This window comes from Squalius cephalus, assembly GCF_949319135.1.
Source record: "Squalius cephalus genome assembly, chromosome: 11".
Lineage (NCBI taxonomy): Eukaryota > Metazoa > Chordata > Actinopteri > Cypriniformes > Leuciscidae > Squalius > Squalius cephalus.
Window position 1 is genome coordinate 35,988,686 of NC_137132.1, and position 26,614 is coordinate 36,015,299.

Sequence of the window (26,614 nt, forward strand, 5' to 3'; positions counted from 1 at the left end):
TATTGAACTCACATATTGAGTGGAACATCGGTGCCAGGACACGAGCAATGTCTGTCATTGATCACTTACCCCAGATGATGTCTGTGGGGCAGGAAACTTTGCCAGCCTATTCAGAACAGGAGCTGCGGGAAAAACAGCTCACTGACAAGCTTTTGTCCAGAGTTTTATATTATATTGAGCGTCAACGTAGACCTTCAAGAAGAGAAAGGGCAAAGGAATCAATGTTTGTTGTTCGATATCTGAAGCACTGGGAGAAACTAGTTGTCAGAAATGGTATCTTGTACAGAGTGTCTCGAGATCAACTATCAAGAATAAAACGCTATCAGTTTGTTGTCCCTGAGTCTCTAGTGAGTGTTGTCTTAAGAGGAATCCATGATGATTGTGGTCACCAGGGTCAGTCGCGGAGTCTTAGCCTGGCGAGGCAGCGCTTCTTTTGGCTAAACATGGATCAAAATGTGAGGGACTATGTGCGACTATGCCAACGCTGCACTGTGAGCAAAACAACTGATCCCTCTGGAAGAGCTCCCCTGGAGAGTATTTCAACAAGTAGACCGTTAGAGCTTGTCTGTATTGACTTCTGGTCAGCAGAAGACTCCAATAACAGGTCTGTTGACGTCTTGGTGGTGACCGATCATTTTACGAGACTGGCACAGGCCTTTGTGTGTAGAGATCAGTCTGCCAAACAGGTTGCCAGGATCCTATGGGACAGGTATTTCTGCATTTACGGCCTCCCAGAAAGAATCCATAGTGACCAGGGCCCGAGCTTTGAAAGTAAACTGATCCGAGAGCTTCTAAAGGTCTCTGGGGTAAACAAGTCACGCACAACGCCGTATCACCCAATGGGTAATGGAAGTGTGGAACGCTTTAATAGAACCCTAGGGAATATGATACGAGCTTTAACACCAGACGTAAAAAGAGATTGGCCAAGACGATTGCAGACACTGACATTTCTATATAATTGCACAACCCATGAGACAACTGGTTATGCCCCTTTTTATTTGATGTTCGGGCGTGTACCTCGTCTGCCCATTGACATCCTGTTTCGCTCTGTCTTGAATGATCTAGATGTGACCTGCTGTGACAAGTTCGTATCCACTCTGGTCAAAGATCTGAAAGAAGCGTTACAGATTGCACAAGAACATGCAATGAAAGAACAGAAAAGACATGCAGAGTTGTACAACCGAAGGGTAAAAGGACTACTCATCGAAACAGGTGACCAGGTGCTCTTAGCGAATAAAACTGAAAGAGGTAAGAAGAAAGTTGCTGACAGGTGGGAGTCAACAGTTTACACTGTTGTGGATCGTAAACCAGACACTCATACTTACAGGATCCGTAATCCAGCCACAGGTCAGGAAAAAGTGGTTCACCGAAACCTGTTGATGTTGGTGAATTTCTTACCAGTGAACGTTGAGCACCCTCAGTCTGATCAACTTTCTGGCGTATCCACTTCTAGCCAGAGGTCAATTTCAGTCCTGTCATTGTGTGCAGTGGAGGATGAGTCTTTAGGAGGAGATGCGGTAGTATCTGAGCACACAGAGGATAGCTACAGCAGTGTTACAATGGGTGACTCTGTGATGACGAGAGGCAAGGGGATAGCCTCATGTGATGATGCTGACGTTAATTGTGAGGATGATTCTATGTCAGTTCAGGAATCTGATACCAGAAACCGAACAATAAGTTGGGTTTCGGAGCTGCCTGAGGGATCACATCATGAGTCTGATCAAACCTCAAGTGGAGTTCTGGTAGATCCTGTAGCTGAGGCCTTCCTTTCTGCACCAAAAAGCCATGTATCTGACATGTCAAGAGATGTAAGAACATCTGTTTCTGATGGAGACACAAGAGGCGGTTCAGATTCACATGAATCCAATTCTGAGATAGTCCTGTCTGCCCAGCCACCCTCTCAAACTCCTACCTGCACACATGTAGCTGACACTGAGAGTGTACCGCAAGGTCCTAGCTCAATCACACAGGTTAGGACACGTTTTGGTCGAGTCGTTAGACCTGTTGAAAGATTAATACATGTAATGTCTACACAGGCTGTGGTTCAAGATACAAAACACAATGTTCAAGCTGTTTGCAAGTCATTGTTTAGGGCTTTCTCTGCTTAGAACAAGACTTTTGGTTTCGTGCCTGTTGGCATATTGTCTAAAATAGTGTTAAGGCTTTTTATAGTCTAAAAGCAGTAGTTCAGATTAAGCACATACCTGAAGAAATGGGTTGCCTTCACATCTTTGAGTACACCTTGTGTATCTTTAAATTTTTATTTTTTTTGTTTTGGTATTGTAATGGTGAATAAAGTATGGAAGGATATTGCGGAATGTATGTAGATGTTCTGCTGTCAGTAGCTGGTGAGAGAGCTTAGCGCTACTCTCTCATCACTTCATCCCTAAGGGATAATTGTTTTTTTGACTGTTCTCCTATAGGAGTTCCTTTCGTATTGTGAAATTTATTATTGTGAACTGATGGAAAAGTGTTCCGTTGTTGATATCCCCCTGGTCATGCATATATTTTATGTAATTCAGTGGGGGTGGATGTAACAGGGTTAAAAATAACATTTGATTTAAAGAGTATTGTGTGAATTTCATAAAATAAGGCATTTGGTTATATTTATTGGTGTTAGAAGGCTCCCCTCCTGTGGCTATTAATGGTACTGCAGATATTGAATTTTGTCGCTCTTCTCTTGCCGTACCGCAGCAGATTCAAGTGTCGATGCTGTGGGTATGTATGGTTTTTCATGCTCTGACGCATTAACAAATTAATTGTGAAAATTATACGTTTCAAGTGAATCTTTTTGACGCAATATATTTCATACATATATGTGAACATATAGATAATGCATTTAGCACTTTAACACGATTGTTGAGAGTATTATAAGATGTACTGAATTTCCATGTGCGTCACACGTGCGAGCACGGATTCATTTCTTGTGACAATTGCGTCTGTCTTAACTATCTGACGATTATTTGTATTATGGGTTGAGTGAATGTGTAATTTCTATCTTTCTAGTTCATATGAATGTCTGCAGTCTATCATCAGGCAAATGTAAATTGTCTGTCTTCTTGTTGTTTCCAAAAAAGGTATGTTGCTTTTGAGTTTATACTGTTATAATTGTTAAGAAATGTTATTTGACAATTAATGAAGAATTACTGATGTTGTCTGCGATTAACTATTCTGTACATTTACATTGGTGTACTTATTACAAGTATTATGTTAAGTTTTTCGCATTGTATATTAGTACTGTGTGTTTAATGTGAATAATACAAGTTAGTGGTAACAGCAGCAGATTCAAGTGTCGATGCTGTGGTTCATATGAATGTCTGCAGTCTATCATCAGGCAAATGTAAATTGTCTGTCTTCTTGTTGTTTCCAAAAAAGATAAATTCGAGCTGAACCCAATTTGTGAGTGTGTCCTTCCACATCCGTTACACATACATAGGAAGCATTTTTTTCTTCTTTTTTTTTCAGTGTGACACACTTGTGAGCTAAATGTAACATGAAGAAATGAGCATTCATCCCCCAGTTTACTGCCTCCAGCAAATCTGCTCTGTCATCCTCTGTTTAACTCTTGGCCCAGTCATTTAGAGCACTGTAAACATGATCCTGTTTATATAGCTGAATGACAGATGGATTGACACACTCAATATGATGTAACATTATATTTCCGTTTAATGAACACTCACCTATGTTCTCACTTACACAAACTCTCCATAACACAGACAGATAAAGAATGTGAGCAAAAGGGGACTTAAGAAAGAGGGAAAGAGGGAAAAGGTGAATATACCAAATTTTATAGAAATATTGTACATTAAATTCAAGAAATATGCAAAGTTAGCAGAAATCAGAGCAGAGCACATGGCAAATTTTCAAAAATGCAACAAAAATTTCAAATGTGTTTTTTTTTTTTTTACAGTGAGAATAGTGATAATGACTATTTTTGCATTTATAAACTAAGTGTATCCACAAACGTCTGAAAAGTTTGCAATAAACTTTATAAAAGATTTTGACCCCTTACATTTGAATGGGATACATAATAATTTAAAAAAGGGTTTGAGAGTTCTAAGGAACAGCAACATTTTTATTAGTATTATTTTATATGGGAAGATAATGTGTATTATTAAATAGCCACAACATAGAGAAGTTAAAAGGGACAAAGTTGGATGAACCTCACAAAACCTGCCAAGGGCAATTATTGGTCATAATTCATATTAAAATGAAAAGCAAAATATAAGATTGTGTATTTGAAGGAGTGCATGGGCATGACAGGAAGGTGCTACATTTACATAAATGTAACACTGCAAAAAAAAACAAAAAAAAACAACAACAACATGGTGTCTTAAAAATAGGCTTTGTTTCCCAAAGTTGCATCTTCGCATATTCTAATTCACATAGTTTACATATTCTTCTACTGTAAAGAGATTATCAAACAAACTTTGTATAAAGCATTTGCACATATTATGACCAATGGGTTTGTATGACTTTTCAAGTTGCCCTTATTACTGGATAATTATTTTTAAATGATTGGTTTCGCACTCACAAAAGAGCAATTTAAAATTGAGTAAATATTTCAAAGTTAAATATATTCACTACAGGAATTTCCGATACTTTGTAAAGGTTTGGGAATAACAATTTTCAAATTCCCTAACATTTCCACCTTTTTCCATGAATGTGTGAACCCTGTGGATGAGGTAAACATATTCCATTAAAATGCAAACCCTCCACAGTCGAAAGCATCAAAATCAGAGTCTCCCTCAAAGTCGAAGCTGTTAATATGTGGCGACTCTATGGCTTGGCTGCAAGCATGGTAAGAACTGCCTCCCCCCATCTCAGAGAAACCTGTGGAGTGAGTGATTTCAGGAGCGTGAACAGCCAGGTTAGAGGAGGCGGGTGGACAGGAGTTGAGGTAGCCCAGCGCTGAGGACGCGGCCGCTCCACCCATCAGCAGACAGACGGCTCTCACAGCGCGCGCATCGCTGCTGTTTCCGTGGCGCAGGCAGTCTGCGGAGTGAAGGGGCGGAGCCACTGTGGAGGGAGGCCGCTGGTTTATGCTGCCTAAAGTTCACAACAGAAACACTTGTAGATAAGTGTACATAAACATGTTGACATTGTGGATAGTGCATATGCAATGATACAATCACAGAGGCTGTTCATTATGTGCCGAGTCAACGTCTACAGAGATCAGAGAGCAGTAGCGGCACCACAATGGCCTACTTTATTTTATCGACAATGCCAGAGACAGATAAGCTGCCACCTTTCTCCTATTAAACATCAAACAAAAAGAAATGACCAGGCTCAGACAATGTTATTACATTTTTTAAAACTCCTAATGGCAAAAGACAACATCACAAACATTACAATAACTGCAGCTAACAGCATGTTGTGGCAAGGGCTGAATTGCATGAGTGGATTTAACTGACTAAATGTTTTTATCCCTTACGGAACAAAAATATATGGGAATATATGTATGTATATATATGCAGAGGACAAATTCTGAGTATGGATTGCCATGTTTGCCCTTCACATTTCACTTTCACTTCAAATGTTCTTTGAGTCCCCTGCCCTTATTTTCCTCTCTCTCCCACCCTTTTCCGCTCTCCCACCATTTTCCAACGCTACTAAAGATACTCATCTGTGGCCCTGATTATTGTCATCAGTTTTGCTACATGATGTTTATACATGGGAAATGTGTGTTACATGTTCACATTGTGATGGCTGGATTTAATTATAATCTGTACTTGTGTCTTCTGAATGAGAACATGGTTAAACCTGTGCAAAATTAGGGCATTTTTGTGTGACGTTTTGCAGAAAACATTGAGAAAGTTGGAATGTGTTAAAATGTGTTTATAGTTTTGAGAAATGTGTTGTATTCAGAACTGAATCAATTATTTAGGAAATTATGAGTGAGTGAATGAGTTATAGTGTTTTAGCAATCAAGAAAAACTGTAATAGGAACTATCAATGAACATAATAAAATAGATAAAAGCAATATATTATAAGTTAACATTAATCAAAATTAATAAATGCTGTTCAAAATCATTGTTAGTTTGTGAAACCTAAAATACACGCACACGCACACAGTCAATCTACATCATAACATCTCAATTAGTTTTATTCAAGTCAAAAATATTATTTAAAATTGAAGAATCAACCTAAATACATTAATTTATAGAATAAAAAAATATTATACCAACAAAATAATTGTTATCGTGAAATCAAGTAAAAAAAATAGAAGTAAAAATAAACCTCTTTAGGTTATCACTTTTTAGTGCACCATTGAAAGAAAGACCTAAATACAGAATACAGAACATAGCAGAGAGAATAAGCTTGAAAAAAGAGTTAAACATGTTTAACGGATTATATCAGAGAGAGAGAGAGGGAGAGAGAGAGAGAGAGAGGGGGTTACCACAGGACAGCTGCATTGGCATCACAGGAGATTTTTCTCTTTTAATCAGCAACATGTAAGGATTATTTATTCTGTTTTTCCAAGTGTACTCTTAACCATGGACAGTGATGATTTATGATAGTAATAATATCATGATACTTTGATACACAGCAAAATCCCCAGAGTGGTTATTTGATGTTAATAGATTATATTCACTAACAATACTCTCTTGCCACAGATTGGACATGCTGAATGTGGATTTTTTTTCCCTTTTTTTTTTAAGACACAGACGTCAAGAATCAGCATATGAATCTCAACAATGGTGACATGTTTCATGCCGCAATGCATCCTAGGAGCCATAAGTTTTATACCATTGTGGCTCCCAGCATGCATTGCGGCATAAAGCATGTCATCATTGTTGAGATTCATATGCTGATTCTTGACGTCTGTGTCTTAAAAAAAAAAGGGGAAAAAAAATAAATAATAATCCCCATTATGTATTTTAAAAATGTAAAAAATAAGAATGTCCAATCTGTGGAAAGAGAGTATTGTTAGTGAATATAATATTTTAACATCAAATAGCCACTTTTGGACAGTGATGAGATGTGCTTTATTCTACTTTTTGTTGGTGAAACCTATATCACCTGATCATCTTTGCTTCTGGCTTTCTTTGCATCATATTACACGTTTTAGTAAAAACTGTGACAAAAGCCACAAAAAAAAAAAAGAAGTAAAGAGTCAAACTGCCAAACTAAAGGAAACACTGGTTACCATAATGGTGACCAATCATTTTCAATAAATCGTCAATATCTAAACCTCTGTTAATTCTCAATAAGAACTTCTGTAGACGTATGACAGAAATAACATCAATCTGGTTAGTAATAAGTGAAGCTGGTGTAATGGATTTTTTAATGAATAAAATAGTAAACTATATATCAAACTAATCAAAACTCTAACATCTAACCTTACTTTCCTTTTTTAGGCCTAACAATCCTAACCCTTGTTTTTGAATGTTGTATGTTGCCATACCCCTTTTACTTTGGTTGTGTGAGTGTAAAAATAACAAATATGGGAAATGAAACCTTGTGATTAAGTAACAAGAGGGTTTGCATATGAAGAACCAATCAAATTGTAGGTCATTTTCGCCATACCCCTATTCTATAAAAACTGTTGTATCCGTGATTGCTGGTGGGATTCCCTCTGAAATTTGTCTGAGATCCTCTGGCCGTGCTTCTTCTTGGGGAGATTCTCTGAGAACTGCTTGGGAGATCCCCCGGCCATGATTAAAGCATTTAAAGGACATTTGCTGAAGTCTGTTTGTTTAATATTGCTGCGCAGCAAGTTAGTTTAGGGAAGCAAGTTATTTAGGGGGACAAGTTAGGGATATTGATCGGGGACGTCGATTGTAGACGAGACCCAGATAGACTAAATGTCGACTGTAGACGTTCGGGAACGCCGATTTTAGATGAGTCCCAGATACATAGTTAGGTTTAGGGAAAAATTTACCACACTGGTAATGCTGTTTGTGGAGTTGTTTAATCCACCCCTGCTGAGATCGTGAGAGATTTAATGTCTTCTTTTGTCATTTGATTTCATCTAAGGTTGTGGCTGGAAGTCAGTTGTAGTTCTTGTGTTTCTCTTTTTTTCTGTTCTTGTTTCTCTTTCCTTCAGTGATTCTGCTTGTTGACAGCAGGTGTTAATCATTAATGCCCAATCATCACTTAATTAATCACTTAAGTATCTCATTAACTTTAACTCTGATTCAGAGTTATTTTAACTCTCTGTAGAGAGGGACCAAATGTTCTCTGAGCAGAGCTAATTTAACTCTGGGGATTTTGCTGTGTATATACCATTATCATCAAGAACAGGCAGTGGCTTCATAATTTCACCTATGTTCTCAGAAGAATCTGCTATGGAGCTGATTAATTATTTACAGGTCCCCCCTCCCCCTTATAAATCTATTTTACGCACCCTTCTAAAGGCCTGAATGTATGTGGTGATTTCAGGGAGTAGAACATGTTTCTGGATCAACATTCTTTGTCTTCAGACCATACTGTGTGTGTGTGACAAGCTCTTTCTTTCTGCCTCTCTGCTAGGAGTTAGTTTCACTAGGCAGTGTGCAGAAAATTCTCTCTTTCTTCTCCAGTTCTGGTAAAAAACAAAACAAAAAAAAATTAGCAACTTAAGCGGTGTGTGTCTCCATGTTCACGGCCCATGCCTGAATGCGATTCACACCAGTTTTGTTTCGTTTATTTGGGGGAAGAGCATGCTGCCCTTGCGTTGAAGCAGGGCGAGTGTGAGCACTATGAGGGTTTTCCGGTTAAAGTGCTACACGCTCGTCTTGCTTACTTCCTAAGGCCAGCACCCACTCTACCAGGGTCTGTCCCTATCGCTTGCTCTCTCTCCAGATCTGAATGTCCTTTTGCGCGATCCTAAAGCGTTCCCTGGTGTATACAGCGTATCTCTTGCATCCGCTATAGATTTTGAGATTCCTGTCTCTGAGCGTTACTCACGCAATGATAAAGCGTATGAGGAACTACTTGGCCAGGTTGCAGCTAGACCGACCACATGAGCAAGAGACCCCCAAACGAACACCATGTCAGTCTTGCAGGCGTACTAGGCTGACCTGCTGAAGGGCCTGGGTACCAGAGGTTCCATCGTCGAGGAGGCGTTCTCTAAGTTTCCTTGAGCCAAAGACCTGTTCCTCTGTGCGACCAAGCAAACGGCACGTGCCATCGGCTGTTCATGGAGACCTGCACCTCCAGAAATACTTCCTCCAACAGCTCAGAGGCTACCATGTCCTAGTGCAGGTGGACAACACAGCGGCAGTCTCTTACATAAACACCAGGGCAGTCTGCATTCATGCACCGGAATGCGCCTGTACGCATTTCCAGAGTTCTAGCGAGAGTTCGTCAACAAGGGTCTTGCCTCTTACTGATAGTGCTGCGTTGGCCAAACAGAGTTTGGTTCTCTGAGATAATATCTCTCCTTGACTGCTCACCCTGGGTAATACTGGAAAGGAGGGACCTTCTGTTTCAAGTGCAGGGGACAATCCCTGCCTCAGGCCGTCATCCCCGGCCTGAGTTGTGGAACCTTCATGTTTGGCCCCTGAAGGGTACCAACTGAGGGGCACTGGACTTTCACCCTAAGTCATGGAGACCTTTCTCAGTGCTAGGGCTCCCTCCACTAGAAGAATTGATGTCAGTAAATCTGGTGTCTTTGAAAGGTGGTGCACTGCACATCATGCAGATCCAGTTTACTGTCAAATTGTTTCAGTTCTGGACTTCCTGCAGGAAAAGTTATCAACAGGCACATACCCTGCCACTCTCAGGGCTTCTGTGGCCGTTTTATCGGCTTGCCATGCCTTGATTGACGGGGTACCACTCGGGAAGCATCCTTGGCTTGCTCGCTTTATCCGTGGGGCAAGGCAGCTGAGGCCTCCTTCCAGAACCAAGTTTTCTTCATGGGACTTAGCTATAGTCTTTGAGGGGCTGGTAGAGACCCCCTTTGAACCTCCAGAGTCAGTTACTGACAAGCTTTTGACTCTAAAAATGTTTTTTCTTATGGCTATCACCTCACTAAAAAGAATAAAGGATTTGCAGGCTCTGTCTTTCTCGCCATCATTCTTAGACTTTGCCCCTGGAATGGTGAAAGCAATTTTGCATCCTCATCCTGACAACCTGCCTAAGGTTCCTTTCTCGACCGAACAACCGGCCACTCTTGAAGCCTTCTGCCCTCCACTGTTCTCAGGAGAAACTTCACAGACTGTGTCCATGCCCTTACGGAACAAAAATGTATTTCACATATATGAATGATCAATATATTACATGGTTTAACCGTATATTTGAAAATATACAGAATAATATATTGTGTTAATATATTACAAAGTATTGAATAATACATAAGGAATTGTCGCTTTTCGCATATATTGAGAAATATGTGGCAATATATTTACTAATATATCATAATGTATGTAATTTTATATTCAGTAATACACTTCATAATATATAGATGTATATGTCATCAGATATGGTACTGCATATGTAATATATTGCAGATAAATTCTACAGAAAGTTTTACTTTAGCACATGCAGGTGCTTATGATAACTAGCTTGAAAATATGAAACATGTATAATGTAAATAAACTCGCATAAATAGAGAAATATATAATGTAATACATTTCTTATATTTATTATTTATTTACATTATATATGTTTCATATTTTTAAGCTAGTTATCATAAGCACCTGCATGTGCTAAAGTATGTAACTATGAGACTATAACTGTGCTGACAAGTGCACAGCCATTACTTTTAATTATAGTAACTGAAATTTTAATGGTTTTTGGCCAATCCTCAGCCGAACCACAGGCTTTACTCTTCAGCACAATGGTAACCCTAAAAACTCAGACATACCAGAAAAACTTTTAAATTCCAAAATTATAGAACATTAATCACTAACAGATCTCCCCCTATATTAATATTGAGCAAAACACATTAAATAACATTTAATTTTAACATTTGCTCTCTTTTCAGTCAGAAAAGAAAGAAGCAAAGCATGCTGGGAACTAGAAATCTGGTGTAACTCATTCCGTAAATGTGTGTGTATATGTGTGAACAACAACATTCACATTTATATGGAAACATGTATGTGCAATATATGTACACAATAAAGGATAAAACTTTGTGAAAATTACATGTACAGTAATGCTATTTTTGTCTTCATTTATAAATACTTTATATTCATTAAAATATTGCCATACATGGTCAATGCATATATTGCAGTATTTTGAAAAAAAAAAATAAGCACTAGTTTCCCATGTATGGAAATGTATTATGTAATAAATCACATTATATTTTGCAGTATATTCCCATATATTTTTGTTCCGTAAGGGCAGTCCTTGCTCTTCTGGGGCCTCATGTATAAAACCTTCTGTAGATTTCAGCCTACATGAGTTTTGCTATGTAGAACACAATTAAAAGCGGAATTATCAAAATATTTTTTGTAACTTCTGCATAATGATTACATAAAAATGTCAGTGCTTAACTCCATTAATGAGAGTGGCGTATTTAATCTAAATATGTATATCAGATGTAATGATTCTGTATACTTCATTACTTTGCTCACTCCAGTAAAAGAGTCCGTATGGTGCACACATGTAGAGACCTGGACAAATATTTCATTATTTGTATTTGGGTTTGAAATTATACACTCATATGCAAACCAAGTGTTGATGGACTTTGTTGTTTTTTTCCATGTTCATACAGAGCTGCCAACTCTCACGCATTCACCGTGAGACTCACGCAATTGACACTTTTCACACGCTCTCACGCCACACATCCATTTTCTCACGTCCCAGAAAAATTGCGAAGCAAAGAGGACACGGAGACCGAGACAGACTAGACAGAGCAGGTTACTTATGATATAAAAAATCTCAGCTCTCAGATTCTGTCACTTTTATTACGAAATTCAAACAATAAATACCGTTTTGGCGCTTGTAAATGTGACGCGACAGATCCCTAGCGGCACGTGAACCGATCATCTCTAGCTAATAGTAAAATAAACATGAACACTGTTGAAAGATACAGTACAACTTACTTACAATGTCATTATATAGATCAGTGGCTATAGCAAGTTAGTTGGCTAGAAAAAAAAAAAGAGCTATAGAGAGTATTTTGCTAAATATGTGTACTATATTACATATTTATAATATTTTTACTTATATCATTAAATAAAGTTGTTATTATAAAAAAATAAATAAAAAAAACTCATATTTAAATTTGAGTTATTTTTAACCTTAAATAATACTGCCAGCTGATAGGGCTCTCTGTATGTTTACAGCATTAGGTGAGTTGTTGTTTTTTTTTTCTTGAAAAAAATTAATCCCTATCTTGTGTAGCCTACCTAATATTTATCCAAATAAGTCAATATTAAATCATATCACAATAATTGAATTGAATTGAAATAATAAAAAAAAGCGTATCTTACCAGAAATTGTACCATGTAAACGTTGTAACATGTCACTAAACCTAATAAAATTCAGTTTAGTTATTAAAATGGTTTGACAATCACATTACACTTTTTCGGCGCTGAGAAAGCTGACAGCAGTCAACGCTCACACACATTTTGAGTGGCAGCTCGGTGACGAAAGTTTGCGCGAGATTATGGTGTGAACTGGGAAACTTCAGGCTTAAGTTTGAAGTTTGCAGCTTGCACGAAAAAAAAAACAAAAAAAACAAAAAACAAACAAACATTGAGAGAGTTCGGTGAGAGACTGCGCAGTTCAGTGAGTCAGAAAGATCTAGCGGAGGAGATCTAGCACGAGGATCGCATGTGAGATAATCTGCGTTGTTTTATCATTTATTTTCTCAATTTCAGTGTTGCAGTTTAAGTTATAATAAATTGTGTAATTCGTTTGAAATCTGGAAGAATATACCCGTGTTTATTTATTTAATTTTGCGTAAAAGTATCGCAGTGGTGTTTGTAGTTGAGAGTTCATGTCATGAGAGATCGTCGAAATCGGGAGATCTGTGTTGATTTTCGCGGATGCATCTAACCAGATCGAGAGTTCGTCGAGATCCACTCATCGTCGTTTTGGGTTGCGTCACGGATGCTGTTGATCATTTCGCTGGGGAGTGAGGTTAGAGATTACTATTCTTCAGTTGGAATTCTTGTTTTTCCTGATTCGTGAATAGGCTACACTGGTTTTGCATCAAGCTCCAACTAGCGCGCCATCTGTGAAAATCCCAGCTGGGTAAAATTAGAGTATTACATTGACATTTGTTTTTTTTCTTTTTGGGGTTATGGTGGTTATTGGGATTCATTGCTGTTGTGTTGTGACTTTGTGAATTGAATTATTTGGTCATAAGAAACGAAAAATAGTACTGAGAAGAATAAATACATGTTTATTGATCTGCCATAATTTTGTGGGATTTCCTGAGGAAAGAACTGATTTGTTAATTTGTAATTTCCCTTTGAGGGATTTGTATTTTAAGGTAAACACAGTGGTGTTTTTATTATTATTATTATTATTATTATTCTTATTATTATTATTATTATTATTTCCAAATAGAAAAAATATAAATCTGACACTATCAGGTGAAGATCTGAGATCTGGGTTATAGATGTCGATACTGTAACTGAAGGGAAATTTGCCTTTACCGGGGTAGCCTAGTGGGTAAATTTAAGATCCCCTAAACAGATTCCTACCTTGTGATCCACAAGACTCTACCTGGCGGGAGGGCTACACACATATTTCTGTCAGGACCACTACAGTCAAATACGATTGACAATTAGCATACAGTTTGGATTGGCGGTATGGTTCCGTTCTGGGCGAGAACTCCCTGCGCATCCATGCAGCCTAGCATGGATAAGAGCAGCAATAACCCCCGCTTAGGGTAAACAGAACAGAACCAACATGAATGTTTGCAAATATATTTAATTCAAGATTTTAAAGTACAACATAATTCGAGAATTTATTCTGATTCAAGGGGAATCAGAATGCCAAATCCTGACTGGGCGAGAGGAGGAGCTGGGGAGGGAGGAGGGTAATTCGCTCCTGAGAAACGTGATAGCTGCTGATAATACTAAAAGAGCTTATGTATACGGTGATAGGCGTCATATTCCTATAGGTAGACGTGTATCAGCTGAGAGTCAGCTGATGCGAGCTTGACTAACGTGATCTGCCAGAACTAATGCTACGCTTGATTTATGGCTAGTTTATTTTTTATAAATCCTGATATGTGTGTGGAAAATTGCGTACACACATTTCAATGCCTTTTTTTTTGTGTACGCAACATTTATACATCAGGCCCCAGGCCTACATACACCGAACTAGCCAGTGGCGAAAGTATTCGTATTCAGAGCAACTATTTGTTTGTCATGGGGGCCGAAACAGGGGGGCAGCCCCCACCAAGCAAACAATTTCACATTGGGTGAGGGATGCTATTGTTTGTGATGCGGCAGGCTGGTCTAAATTTTATAGTTTGGATGTTCATGCTACTCCGGGCTCACACGTCCTTGAGTCAATATCACAAGCTCATGTCTGAGACATTTTTCTTGTGCTTGTGAGCACACACTACACTACTGTGAGAGGTCTAGACAACCCCAGTGTGGCGGCGTGGGTATTCTCATATTCAGCGTAGCATAGAGTGAAGCTTTTGAAAGTGAACCTCTCGGGTTACTTGACTGTAACCCTGTTCCCTGAAATAGCAGGAATGAGATTCTGCGCTTCATTGCCGCACTGAGGATGTGCCAGGACCGCTCTTTAGACAAAGTGATACCTGAGGATGCACCTGTGGCACATCTAATTATAGGCTCTAACGAGCGTGCATTCTAATGACGTCACCGTCTGAGGCTACCAAGTTCAATGACAATTTCATTGAGGTGTTATACACATACTTCAGGGTTACGATCAAGTAACCCGAGATGTTTAGGCTAACAACAGTTAGGGGTTTCTACTCCATTATTATTCTCCTTTCATTTTCCTCTGATTTTAGGGATAAGTTATGGACGGGGTTAGGTTTAGGGGTAGGGGTAGGGTTATGATTAGAACCATGTTTTGGACAGGAATGTTGCTCCAGGATCAACAATAAATGTCTTAACATGTCTTACTTGGCAAAATCACAGCCACCGTATGTATGCTTGGGCTGTTGAAGAACATATAAAAAAAATTACACAAAAGAAAATAACAATACAATAAACTCTAACTGTGTAAAAACAGTCAGCTTAAGGTAGCTAGAAGTATTATGCAGTTAAATGTCAAAATAAAGTGTTTGAGACTGTTGTAGTTTTGAAGTGCCTTCAAGGCAGTCGTCACTTTCACATCCTGCAGGTGCAGTTTGTCACATGGCATTTGCTGCATCTAGAACTTAGTTTCCATGAGCAAATATGGCAGAATTCACATCACATAGTTCCAGGGGGAGCAACTGCCCTTGAATGGGAATGCTAATAGTTCTCCTGCTTGAGAATAGCTGCTCCAGAAGGAACATTTGTATGAATGGCTTATAAAAAGCATGATATTACCATAGCACCACATCCAAAGCACCATAGTAATATCACTGCATATTTTAATTAATGAGTAGTAAAACTGAGCTGCACCTCTGTGTCTGATGGAGTTCTCTCTGGAGCGGACACGCGGGGAGCTCAAGCCCTTGTCGCTGAGGTGCGGGGATGTGGGCTCTTTGTCACTGGAGATGTCTGGAAGCGGCTCCCGGTCCGTGATGCAGGGCGTGATGCTCTGCTGTCTCTGCAGGACCAGTGGTGAGGTCACACCCTGAGCAAAAAGAGGATGCCATTGAAATATGCAAACATACTGTATGCTGAGTTGACACGAAAACGTCTTTCTAATCCAAAGATTAAAGATGGCAACATGTTCAGTTGTCTCTCATGAGAGATTACAACACTTATCATTGATATAGGATCTGGAGAAGGCACTGCCACATGACATATTATGTAACATTCATCGAGAATAATCCTGCTGTTTGGCAAAGAAGCAATAAACATACATAATGTCATAGAGAAATCAAATAGACTTGTATAGTCATGTACACACTTGCCAAATGACAGCAAAATGGAATTACCAAATGCTTCAAAAATAATACAAAAAGCATAACATTTTATATATATATATATATATATATATATATATATATATATATATATGAAATAAGATCTATTTCATTGTTCAAATACCAAATAATAATGTTAGAAGCTGTGTTTACCAATACAAATATTTGTCTTAATCCCAGGGAGAACAGATTCCTTCAAACAACTTTTACACTACTATTGCAAAGTTTGGGGCTGGTAAGATTTTTTTTTGTGTGTTTTTTTTTTGGGGGGGGGGGGGGGGGGGGGTCTCATATTCACTGATGCTGCATTTAATTGATCAAAAATACAGCAAAAACATATTGTGAAATATTATTACTGGATCATTTAAAATAGTTTTTTTTCTATTTGAATTTATTTTAAAATGCTATTTATTCCTGTGATGAATTTGCAGCAATATTACACCAGTGCTCAAGAAACATTTATGATTATTATCAATTTTGAAATCTGTTGTGCTGCTTTATATTGATATTTTTGTAGAAACCGTGATGTATTCTTTCAGGATTGTTTGAGGAATAGAAAGTTCAAAATAACAGCATTTATTTGAAATAAAAATATTTTATAACATTATAAATGTATTTACTTGTCAGTTTTGATCAATTTAATGCATCCTTGCTGAATGAAAAATATACATTTCTTTAAAAATAAAATAAAAAATACATTTTTTGAATTGCAGTGTATTAATTGCTTAACAATGAGACTACTAGTGAAAATGCTTCCATTTGCAATATTTTTTTTAATTCAAATGTATTTTTTTTCCATCACACGTTTTAACAATTTCGGTAAAAGATTTATTACCCCAATCTTACAGTAAAATGTCGGTACAATCTAAAACCTGTTTATTTCAGGTATACAAGATTTTCCAGTGTGGTCTCAGACTTTCTGACTCTTTCTGACACAATATATTTGGTGTTTATGAAATGTAATAACTCACCTCCTTCACCTTCCTGAGTAACTTCAGCCATTGACTGTTGGAGACAAAAAGTTTAGTATCACACTGACTCACAATTGTTACATTTTTTTAAAAGTGCATGTTTTGCCTGCAAATATATACTTGTACAAAGGATAATCATTCAATAAGCTTTACATGAACCAGGCTGTTGGCCCACCTGCACTCTTCAGGGCTATCACAGAGCAGGAGGAGGAACTTGTCTTGGGGCAGGATGAGGGCAAAGCAGCTGTCTCTGCGTCCTCCAGGGGGTAAACGGGGCAAGTCCAAGATTTCTTTACCCTCCACTATGGACTCACAGTTACTCTGGAGCCCCACCACCTGGTCAGGTGGCGAGTCTGCATCTCGGCACACCATCAGGTTTCCTTCCACCGTCAACACCAGATACTTTTCCTTCCATTGCTTGAACATGAAGCCCCCTTAGAGAAAAACAGGGGGTAAAACTTGAATACGTGAAAGTGCACAGTTTTTGCCCCATTCTCAGAAAACAGTGCATTTGAGAGGCAGAAAATTTCAAGAAAATTATATTCATTGTTATTTTTTGAAAAGGTTACTTATAGAAATTATACGTTCTATAAATCATCACACAAAATTGTATTGTTCAGGCTGAGAGTAGCAGGTTCATAGAACTCCTTAAATCAAATCATTTTAATCTAAATTTGAATCATTTTTAACCTTATGACACGGTCATGTTTAGTTTCATTGTCTTGTTTAGTTTAGTCGCGGTTTTCTTTGTCTCTATTTGCCTGTGTTTTAGTTCTTCATTAGTTGTCATGGTTTTTTTATTACTCACATACTTGTTCTGCTCATTGTCTCATGTTAATGTTATGTTCATGTGTAGTTTCTGATATATATTCATGTTCGTTAAAAGTTGCTCGTTACCATTCTTTCTGCGTCATGCATCATCCTAGACTATACATGCATAACACAAAACTGAAGCATAACCTTATAGCGCTCCATTATTTCAACCCCAGTTCTGGTAGTAAGTTTTTACTATCATTCGAACAGATTTAATAGATAACAGTGAATTTAACAGATAACAGTAAATTCTGGTAGTATCACTCTGGTAGTATTAACTGTGCCTTGCAATAAATCACACATTATAAGTAAAATCAAGAAGAAGAAAAAAAACAACAAAACATAATATCAATAATCCATGATATTCATCTTTCACAAATATTTTGTGAGAGCCCAGGCTGGTACATTCAAAATGTGTTGCCATTTAATGATACAGGGATGAAGATTATCCTCCAAATATAATTGGACCAGTTAATATTTGTGTACTCATTCAGGTATGTCTACTTGTTTTCAAATGCCTAAACTATGGTACTGAGGCAGTGGATGATATATGATGTTACAAACATGCTACAATTTTTAAAAGAGGAAATATAACGGTTAAACAGAAGTGCACACCTTAGTTTTTTCTCATGACAATAGATGACATGAAAGCACATCTCAACACATTTAACATTTGTGAGATTTAGTCAACAACAACTAATTCCGAAAATATCTGGAAAATAATCATCTATGACATTACATTTAGTTGAATATCCACACACAAGAAAAAAAAAAATTATAATAATTGTGTGTATATATTTGTCAATGAGGGATTTGTGGACCAATTCATGTTGTTAGATTTGTGGAGTATAAATTTTAGTTTTTATTTTGAAGTCAAAAGATAAAACTAGAAGGACACAAGTGGCATTTTGTTGTTACTGTTGTTATTGTAATGTTAGCCCAGTAGTGGAAGAAGATGGCCTCTTTGAATCACCAGCTGATCCAAAATACAATAGCTAGTTCTTTCTAGAACCAGGAAGTATGACCATCTTAGCCGGTTCTGTCAACGCTGCATTGGTTTAGCTCCCCAGTGCTTGAGCGAGCTCTTAACTCATTATAGTCCTTCACGTCTATTGCGATCTCAAAATTCCGGCCAGTTGACAATACCTAGAATATCAAAATCAACATGCAGCAGATCCTTCCTGTTTAGCACCCAAACAGTCTTCCTAACATTGTTCGGGAAGACAGACACACCTAGTCAGTTAAATACTAAAAGCACATCTCTTTAACCTGGCATACACATAACACATTATCACATTTATATAAATTCAATTTTGTTAAAGGATTGTTAGGCGGCATAAAGTAGGTTAGCCGGAACCGTGAACACTTCCTATAACACCAGATACCATAAGATTATATCATAAGAAGAATGGCATCTATGTTAATATTAGTATGTCTGTCTCATCCTTATCATCTTGAGGTTACCGTAGTCAGCCGAATCTGGTCCATATCCAGATCAGATGGAGGACCTGCACCTACAGTAGACACAACCACAACAGCCCTGAATATCAGCAGAAACCATGTCAGCTAGTGAAGGCTTCGTCGACACGACAGCCATCGGCACTGATCCTCAGCAAAGACCACAAGAACCAGACAAGCCCTCTGCACCAACCACGATTGCCAGCTTCATCTCCATACTGGCATGATAAATCCCATCTTCATGCAGAAGGAACTGGATGAAATATTTTGAATGATACCAATCCACAATCTGACTTCTGACTTGATGCAGCCTGAATCATAATGGCACCGTGTTCGTTCGTTGACCAGAGGAGAACTGAGCGACTGAGACTGGTTTCTCACAAGGTTTTTTTCTCCATTCTGTCAATTGATGGAGTTTGGGTTCCTTGCCACTGTCGCCTCTGGCTTGCTTTCCTGGGACACTTCAAGTATTCAACAATATTATATCAATTATTCAACAATATTATTGATCTGACTGCACTGACAATATTTGATGATAACTGAACTGATGAGGACATGACATCACTATTTTCTTTTAGAACTGGTTTACATTCGAATTGGAAAATGTTTGCATAATTTAATTACTTTACTGCTATCACTGTAAAGCTGCTTTGAAACAATATGTTGTATAAAGCGCTATCAAAATAAATGTAACTTGAATTTTATATTTTATGTTATTACAACTAATTTAGCAAATGTTTATATTTATTTCCCTTAACGACGCATTGTTAGCACACAGTAGCATATTCATTGTGCACATGCTAAACTTGCATCTAAATATGTTACAATTGAATGCAAGTAAAGTAAAGTAAAACATTTCAAACCAGATATGACAATCTTTTTAGTATATAGGATTTAGTATATAGTATAATGTTTTTTTTTTTTTTTTTTTTTTTTTGTAGACTAAGTCATCCCCATTATCATCATTTGACCTAAATACAGACATACAGAGGGGTGGAAGCATTGTGGACAGGTGGAGCTGACACACTTTATGCTGTGAAAGCCTGAAGTTAATAGATGAAGAGCACATACAAATAGCTCACTGTCAGATTATAGATTTATTTAAACATCAGGTAGATTAACGTTACAGTATAATGATCGGTAACAGAAATGTTCACGCCATTATTCTACGTAGTCTTCTATTAAAGCTGTGAGATATGTCATTGGTGGATATTTTATGTTAAATGTAGTACTACATTCTGGACTGAATGTTGGCAGTGTGAAACACAAACATAAAACTCTTTTAATCTCCAATCAATGTGTCGTGATCATCTACAGGACACATCCTTTCTCTTTGCATCAATTGCAGGTCATAAGCTATTCAAGAACCTTATATTATATGAACCAGACAAATGTCTGTGCAACATCAAATTTCAAATTTGATACATAGACACAAACAAATCAATGACATTAGTCAAATAGTATTCACCATATGGATTGATATAGGCCTAGATAATAATGAGTGGCACACAAAGTGACTAAAACATTAGTGAACCAAATAAGAAAAAAAGAACCTCAGCTGGCACAGGTGGAATGCAGGGATTTAAAAGAAGAGGGAAATCAAAAAGTGTAAACTTTACCATATTTCTTGAGGAATCCTCTGTGCACCACTGCTGCGCTCATTCCTGTGCCCAGCTAAGCAGCAGAGATTCAAAGCGTTCGAGCTGCGGCTTTACTCACAATTTGAGAGAGAGACATGCACATAATCCGCACTCATTTAGAACATTCCAGCGGGCAGCGTCCAATCTCAGCATGCTGAGCAGAGCATTATGGGATTGTAGCGACTGCTTCTGAAAGGGAAGACACACCAGCGCTTATAAACATCACATGCACCCATAAGCTGCCAATCATGATCAGAACCATGAGAAAATCCCCATCGAGCTGGAGGTTGACAAATGACATGTCAACAAGGTCTATCTCTAAATGTACACTACACATAAGAGAAAAAGCATGTGATTTGGTTGGACTTCTGCATATTGATCAAAAAATGTAAAAAGAGTACATAAACGCAGTATGCTTATACAAACAACATGCAAACAATAATGTTTCCACATGCTATGTATACATTCACATGTGTATGAATCCCTGCACTCTTAATAAATAAAGTTAAACAATAAAGGTTTGTTATTGGCATTGATGGTTCTATGAAGAACCTTTATCATTCACGGAACCTTTTTATTACACAAAAGGTTATTTTTTTGTGGAAAAAGTTTATTTAGATGAAAATAACGCTATGGGGAAGTTTAATTGATCAAGTACCCACATTTTGACGTCCCAGATGCGGCCCACATCTGGCACATGTGGAAAGATGATCTGGTCCACATGCAGCGTGGAATGACGGCCCTTGGGTGGCTCACTACTGTTTGCCTGATCTGGGCCACAAGCAGGCCATAGCAATGTCACATGTCAGCCAAGAGCAAAGAACTAAACCAGAACTGGACCTTATCTGAGCCACAAAATCTGTGTATATAAAAAGAGCTCGGTATTTGGCCTGAACCCAGAGTACTCTGTTGATAGCCCCCAAAACGTAAAGAGCTCGAAGCTGAAGGTGTGCAAATAATAGGGAGGGGTTAGTCACTGGATTGTGAGGGCTTCTTGCTTCATCGGATGAGAGTTTGATGGTCATGGCATCAGAAGGGTGAGCCTCGCTGGTAGTCGGCTGTGGAAGGTTGCACAAAGGTGAGCTCTTGCTCCCGTAGAGCTCAAAGTAGAGATAACGCTGCCGCGGCAGTGAAGTCTGGGTTATAAGGAGAAATGGAGCTCCTGCAGGAGCGGAGGAGGTAGCACTGCTGCAGCAGTAGATGTATGTTGAATGGAGAAACGAGGCTCCTGTGGGAGTGGATGAGATGACACTGCTGCTGCAGTGGAGCAAGTTTGAATGGAGTAACGGAGCTCCTGCGGGAGCGTGGGAGAACATCACTGCTGCGGCAGTGGAGAAAATTTTCCAAAAAAAACTGAGCTCCTGTGGCAGTGTGAGGGAACATCACTGCTGCAGCAGTTGAGAAAATTTTCCAGAGAAATTGAGCTCCTGCGGGAGAAGAGGGTTACGTCACTGCTGCGGCAGTGGAGACAATTTTCCATAGAAACTGAGCTCCTGCGGGAGTGTGAAGGAACATCACTGCTGCGGCAACGGAGAAAATTTTCCAGAGAAACTGAGCTCCTGCGGGAGCGTGGGAGAAAATCACTGCTGCAGCAGTGGATACAAATTTCAGAGAAACTGAGCTCCTGCTGGAGCATGAAGGAATATCACTGCTGTGGCAGTGGATAAAAATTTCAACCTTTTACCTTGCGGGTGAATGAGGGAAGATTACTGCTGAGGCGGTGGAGACATTTTTCCAGAGAAACTGAGCTCCTGTGGGAGTGTGAGAGAACATCAATTCTGCGGCAGTGGAGAAATTTTTCCAAACAAACTGAGCTCCTGTGGGAGCATGAAGGAACATCACTGCTGCTGCAGTGGAGACATTTTTCCAGAGAAACTGAGCTACTGCGGGAGTTTGAGAGAACATCACTACTGCGGCAGTGGCAAAATTTTTCAAAAAACTGAAAAACTGAGCTCCTGCGGGTGAGTGAGGGAACATCACTGCTGCTGCAGTGGAGACATTTTTCCAGAGAAACTGTGCTCCTGCTGGAGCGTGAGGGAATATCACTGCTAAGGCAGTAGAGATTTTTTTCCAGAGAAACTGAGCTCCTGTGGGAGCATGAGAGAACATCACTGCTGCGGCAGTGGAGAAAATATTAAAAGAAACTGAGCTCCTGCGGGAGCATGAATGAACATCACTGCTGCAGCAGTGGAGAAAATTTTCCAGAGAAACTGAGCTCCTGCGGGAGCATGAAGGAACATCACTGCTGCAGCAGTGGAGAAAATTTTCCAAAGAAACTGAGCTCCTGAGGGACCATGAGGGAACATCACTGCTGTGACAGTGGAGAAAAATTTCCAGAGAAACTGAGCTCCTGAGGGAGCGTGGGGGAACAACACTGCTGCAGCAGTGGAGAAAATATTCAAAGAAACTGAGCTCCTGCGGGAGCATGAATGAACATCACTGCTGTGGCAATGAAGAAAATTTTCCAGAGAAACTGAGCTCCTGTGGGAGCATGAAGGAACATGACTGCTGTGGCAGTGAAGAAAATTTTCCAGAGAAACTGAGCTCCTGCGGGAGCATGAAGGAACATCACTGCTGTGGCAGTGGGGAAAAATTTCAGCGAAACCAAGCTCCGGGGGAGCATGGAAGAACATCACTGCTGCGGCAGTAGAGAAAATTTTCAAAGAAACTGAGCTCCTGTGGGAGGGTGGGAGAACATCACTGCCGTGGCAGTGGAGAACATTTTCCAAAGAAACTGAGCTCCTGTGGGAGCATGAAGGAACATCACTGCTGCTGCATTGGAGAAAATCTTCCAGGGAAACTGAGCTCCTGCGAGAGCATGAAGGAACATCACTGCTACGGCCGTGGAGAAATTTTGTCTGAGAAATTATTTGGATGGCGAAGCGGAGCTTCTGTGGGAGCTCAGGTAAGATTGCTGTTGAGGCAGTTGAATGGTGAAGTTGGTTCTTGCTGGAGTGCGTGGGTCGATGCTGCTGCGGCAGTTAGAATGGAAATATTTCCACTATTTAGTGGATTGGTGGTGTTAAAGTAGATAAGGTGAGCCTGTAGGTTTGAGTGTATGGGAAAGAGATGGTGCTAAAGAATTTAGCTGATGAGGGTCCGTTGAGCTTCTTTGATGTGGGAGCGATTTGATCGAATGTAACTCCTGAAAGCCTCTACTGACCAGTGTTCAAGTGCTTGGATCTGTTGCTGGGAAAGGCTTTTTTGGGCAGCTGTGGTTGCTACACCTATACAGAATGAATGGGCTTGAAAAGTGCTCTGCTGGGATGCTGGATTGGAGCAAAATGGACAGGGTGATTAGAGTCGTCTGTGAAAATTGGGTCGTATGGGAGTTTATCCTGCGAGTTTCTGATATGAAGGTAGGCTACGAGGGATTGATATGGTTGAATTGGTGATGGGAGACTGAAAATATAGATGAAGTGGCCTTTTTTTGTTTGATCCATTTTGCTTTGCTTTATGAAGTAAGAAATGTTTTTGTCGTCAGGCACTGATTAATATGAGATTGTGGCATGGACTTTTTTATTGAAGTTGGACGTGATTCTGACCATCTGAAGAAACCGATATGAACACTGTGTCAAGTGTGCGGGCGGGGTTGATGGAGTGGTAGCCTCGGCGGAGGGTGGAGATATATTTGGTGAGTATTTCTAAAGTTATTGGTTGTCTTGCATCTGGGCGGGTGGGTTGGATTCTTTGGATACCTTTGATGAGCATGAATGTCTTTGAATTGGCTATTTCTGAGGAGGGTGATATGTTTTACAGTTATGATGAATTGATTGCAGTCTTGTCAGTGATAACAGAGGACCCAAGGGCAGAGACTGATAGAGAAACAAAGTTTATTGAAAAGGTAACACAGGAGTCTGCTGTCACGCGGACGCAGTACTGGAGAAAACAAAAGTCAAAAACTTGCCTGGTCAACAGCGGTGGTCCCAGGGTAGGAAATGGTAGACAACGAGAGAGACTCAATCCCCAGACCAGTAGCGGAGACTCACAGGTGCAATAAGGTGAAGATCATGGGCAGCATCCGAATAACAGATTTTATACAAGACACATGGAACACGGGGTGGACGCACCGCAGATTGCGGGACAATTTGACTTTGACGGCTACCGGGCTAAGGACCTTAACAATTGAAAAAGGTCCGATAAAACGAGGTGCTAATTTACGGGAACAGGGCTGAAGGGGTAAGTTTAGGGTGGAAAGCCACACCTTTTGGCCACAAACATATCTAGGGGCCTTGACGCGACGTCGATCGGTGGCCCGACGAGTGCGAATTTTGGAGCGACGAAGGGCAGTTCTAACCCTTCTCCAAGTGCGTTTGCACCGTTGAATGAACACTTACATCGAGGGAACGGAGGACTATGCATCCTGAGATGGGAACAGAGGTGGTTGGTAACCGAGGCAACAATGAAACGGGGATAACCCTGTGGCGGACGAGGGTAGAGAATTATGGGTGTACTCTGCCCACGGTAATTGCTCACACCAGTAATTGCTCACAAATTGTAAACTCGAAACGACCAAAAATAAGTGCCCAGCGAGTCTGTCAGGCATTCAGCCTCTTAGCTGACCGAATGTATTCGAGGTTTCTATGGTCCGTCCAAACTATGAATGGACAGGTCGCCCCTTCCAACCACTGACGCCACTCCCCCAAAGCTAAATGAATAGCCAGCAATTCACAATTCCCCACGTCATAATTGCGTTCAGTGTGCGAGAGCCAATGAGAAAAGAATGCGCATGGATAAACCTTATCGTCAAGCGGGGAGCGCTGCGAAAGCACCGCCCCCACGCCTACATCTGAAGCATCCACCTCGACGATGAATTGTCTCTTGGTGTCAGGGGTGATTAAAATCGGTGCGGTGGTAAATAGAGTCTTGAGACACCCAAAAGCGGTCTGAGTCACTTCGGACCTAGAAAAACGAGACTTGACCGAAGTGAGCGCTGTCAGGGGGGCGGCAACCTGACTGAAATTTCAGATAAACCAGCGATAAAAATTGGCAAACCCCAGAAATCGTTGGAGTGCGACTCGGGAATCAGGAACTGGCCAATCTGTGACAGCTCGTACCTTAGAGGGATCCATACTGATCCCTTCCGCCGACACGACAGAACCGAGAAACGTAACTGACTGCGCATGGAACAAAAATTCTCGGCTTTAACAAAAAGACGATTCTCTAAGAGGTGCTGAAGAACACGGCGACTGGCAGCCCCTCTCCTCCTCATCAGATTATTGGCTATTGGCTGCGGTTATGCTGTGGATTATTCCATTGATACTCCTGGGGTACACGTCATCTTTTCATCCACAGACACCCGGCTTCTGGGTACAAGCTACACCTGGATCATGCCACCGCTCTACTCCACTCAACAACCAACGCCGTCCCGACTGCATTAATATCCTCCGAGAAAAGGCTCTGGTCATATGTTCAATTACAACTTTTCAACCCCAAACTCTATTCCATCCATCTGGTCCTATTCGCGCACCGCAACTTCCTCACTACGTCATCACAACAAACGACACATGCACCTATCTAATCTCCGCCCCCTTCCTCGGTCCTCTCAACCCATCGCGAAGCAACGTCACCTGAAACTGGCTTTGCTCAACACCCGCTCACTCAACAATAAAAGCCTCATTTTAAATGAATTCATAACTGACAATAACCTGGATTTCCTCTGTATCACTGAAACTTCGCACAAACCTCTGGACTATTTCTCACTCAACGAAACCACACCCACAGGATATACATACACGGACAAACCCCGACCTGAGTGGCGGGGAGGTGGTGTCGCTGCATTGTAC

The 26,614-nt window shown here is 39.8% G+C and overlaps 1 protein-coding gene and 1 long non-coding RNA gene across 4 annotated transcripts in view; one reads left to right on the forward strand and one right to left on the reverse strand.

Annotated features, from left to right (window-relative positions):
• LOC307166921 overlaps window positions 1-26,614 on the forward strand; it is a 293,883-nt gene that overhangs the window by 125,092 nt on the left and 142,177 nt on the right. The gene's annotated exons all lie outside the window — the stretch shown is intronic.
• On the reverse strand, window positions 1,836-21,019 carry LOC307167398 (src kinase-associated phosphoprotein 1). 3 transcript variants are annotated; one of them, XM_079886461.1, is made up of 6 exons: window positions 20,808-21,019; window positions 17,093-17,351; window positions 16,918-16,951; window positions 15,477-15,651; window positions 14,991-15,025; window positions 1,836-5,049 (listed from the first exon to the last, which is right to left on the reverse strand). In XM_079886461.1, exons 1-5 carry the CDS (start codon window positions 20,848-20,850, stop codon window positions 15,000-15,002), a joined length of 537 nt encoding a protein of 178 aa, XP_079742587.1. In that variant the 5' UTR covers window positions 20,851-21,019; the 3' UTR covers window positions 1,836-5,049; window positions 14,991-14,999. The 3 variants fall into 3 exon arrangements, with proteins under 3 accessions (XP_079742587.1, XP_079742586.1, XP_079742585.1); XM_079886460.1 differs by lacking the exon at window positions 14,991-15,025 and having other exon boundaries at window positions 17,093-17,334; XM_079886459.1 differs by lacking the exon at window positions 14,991-15,025.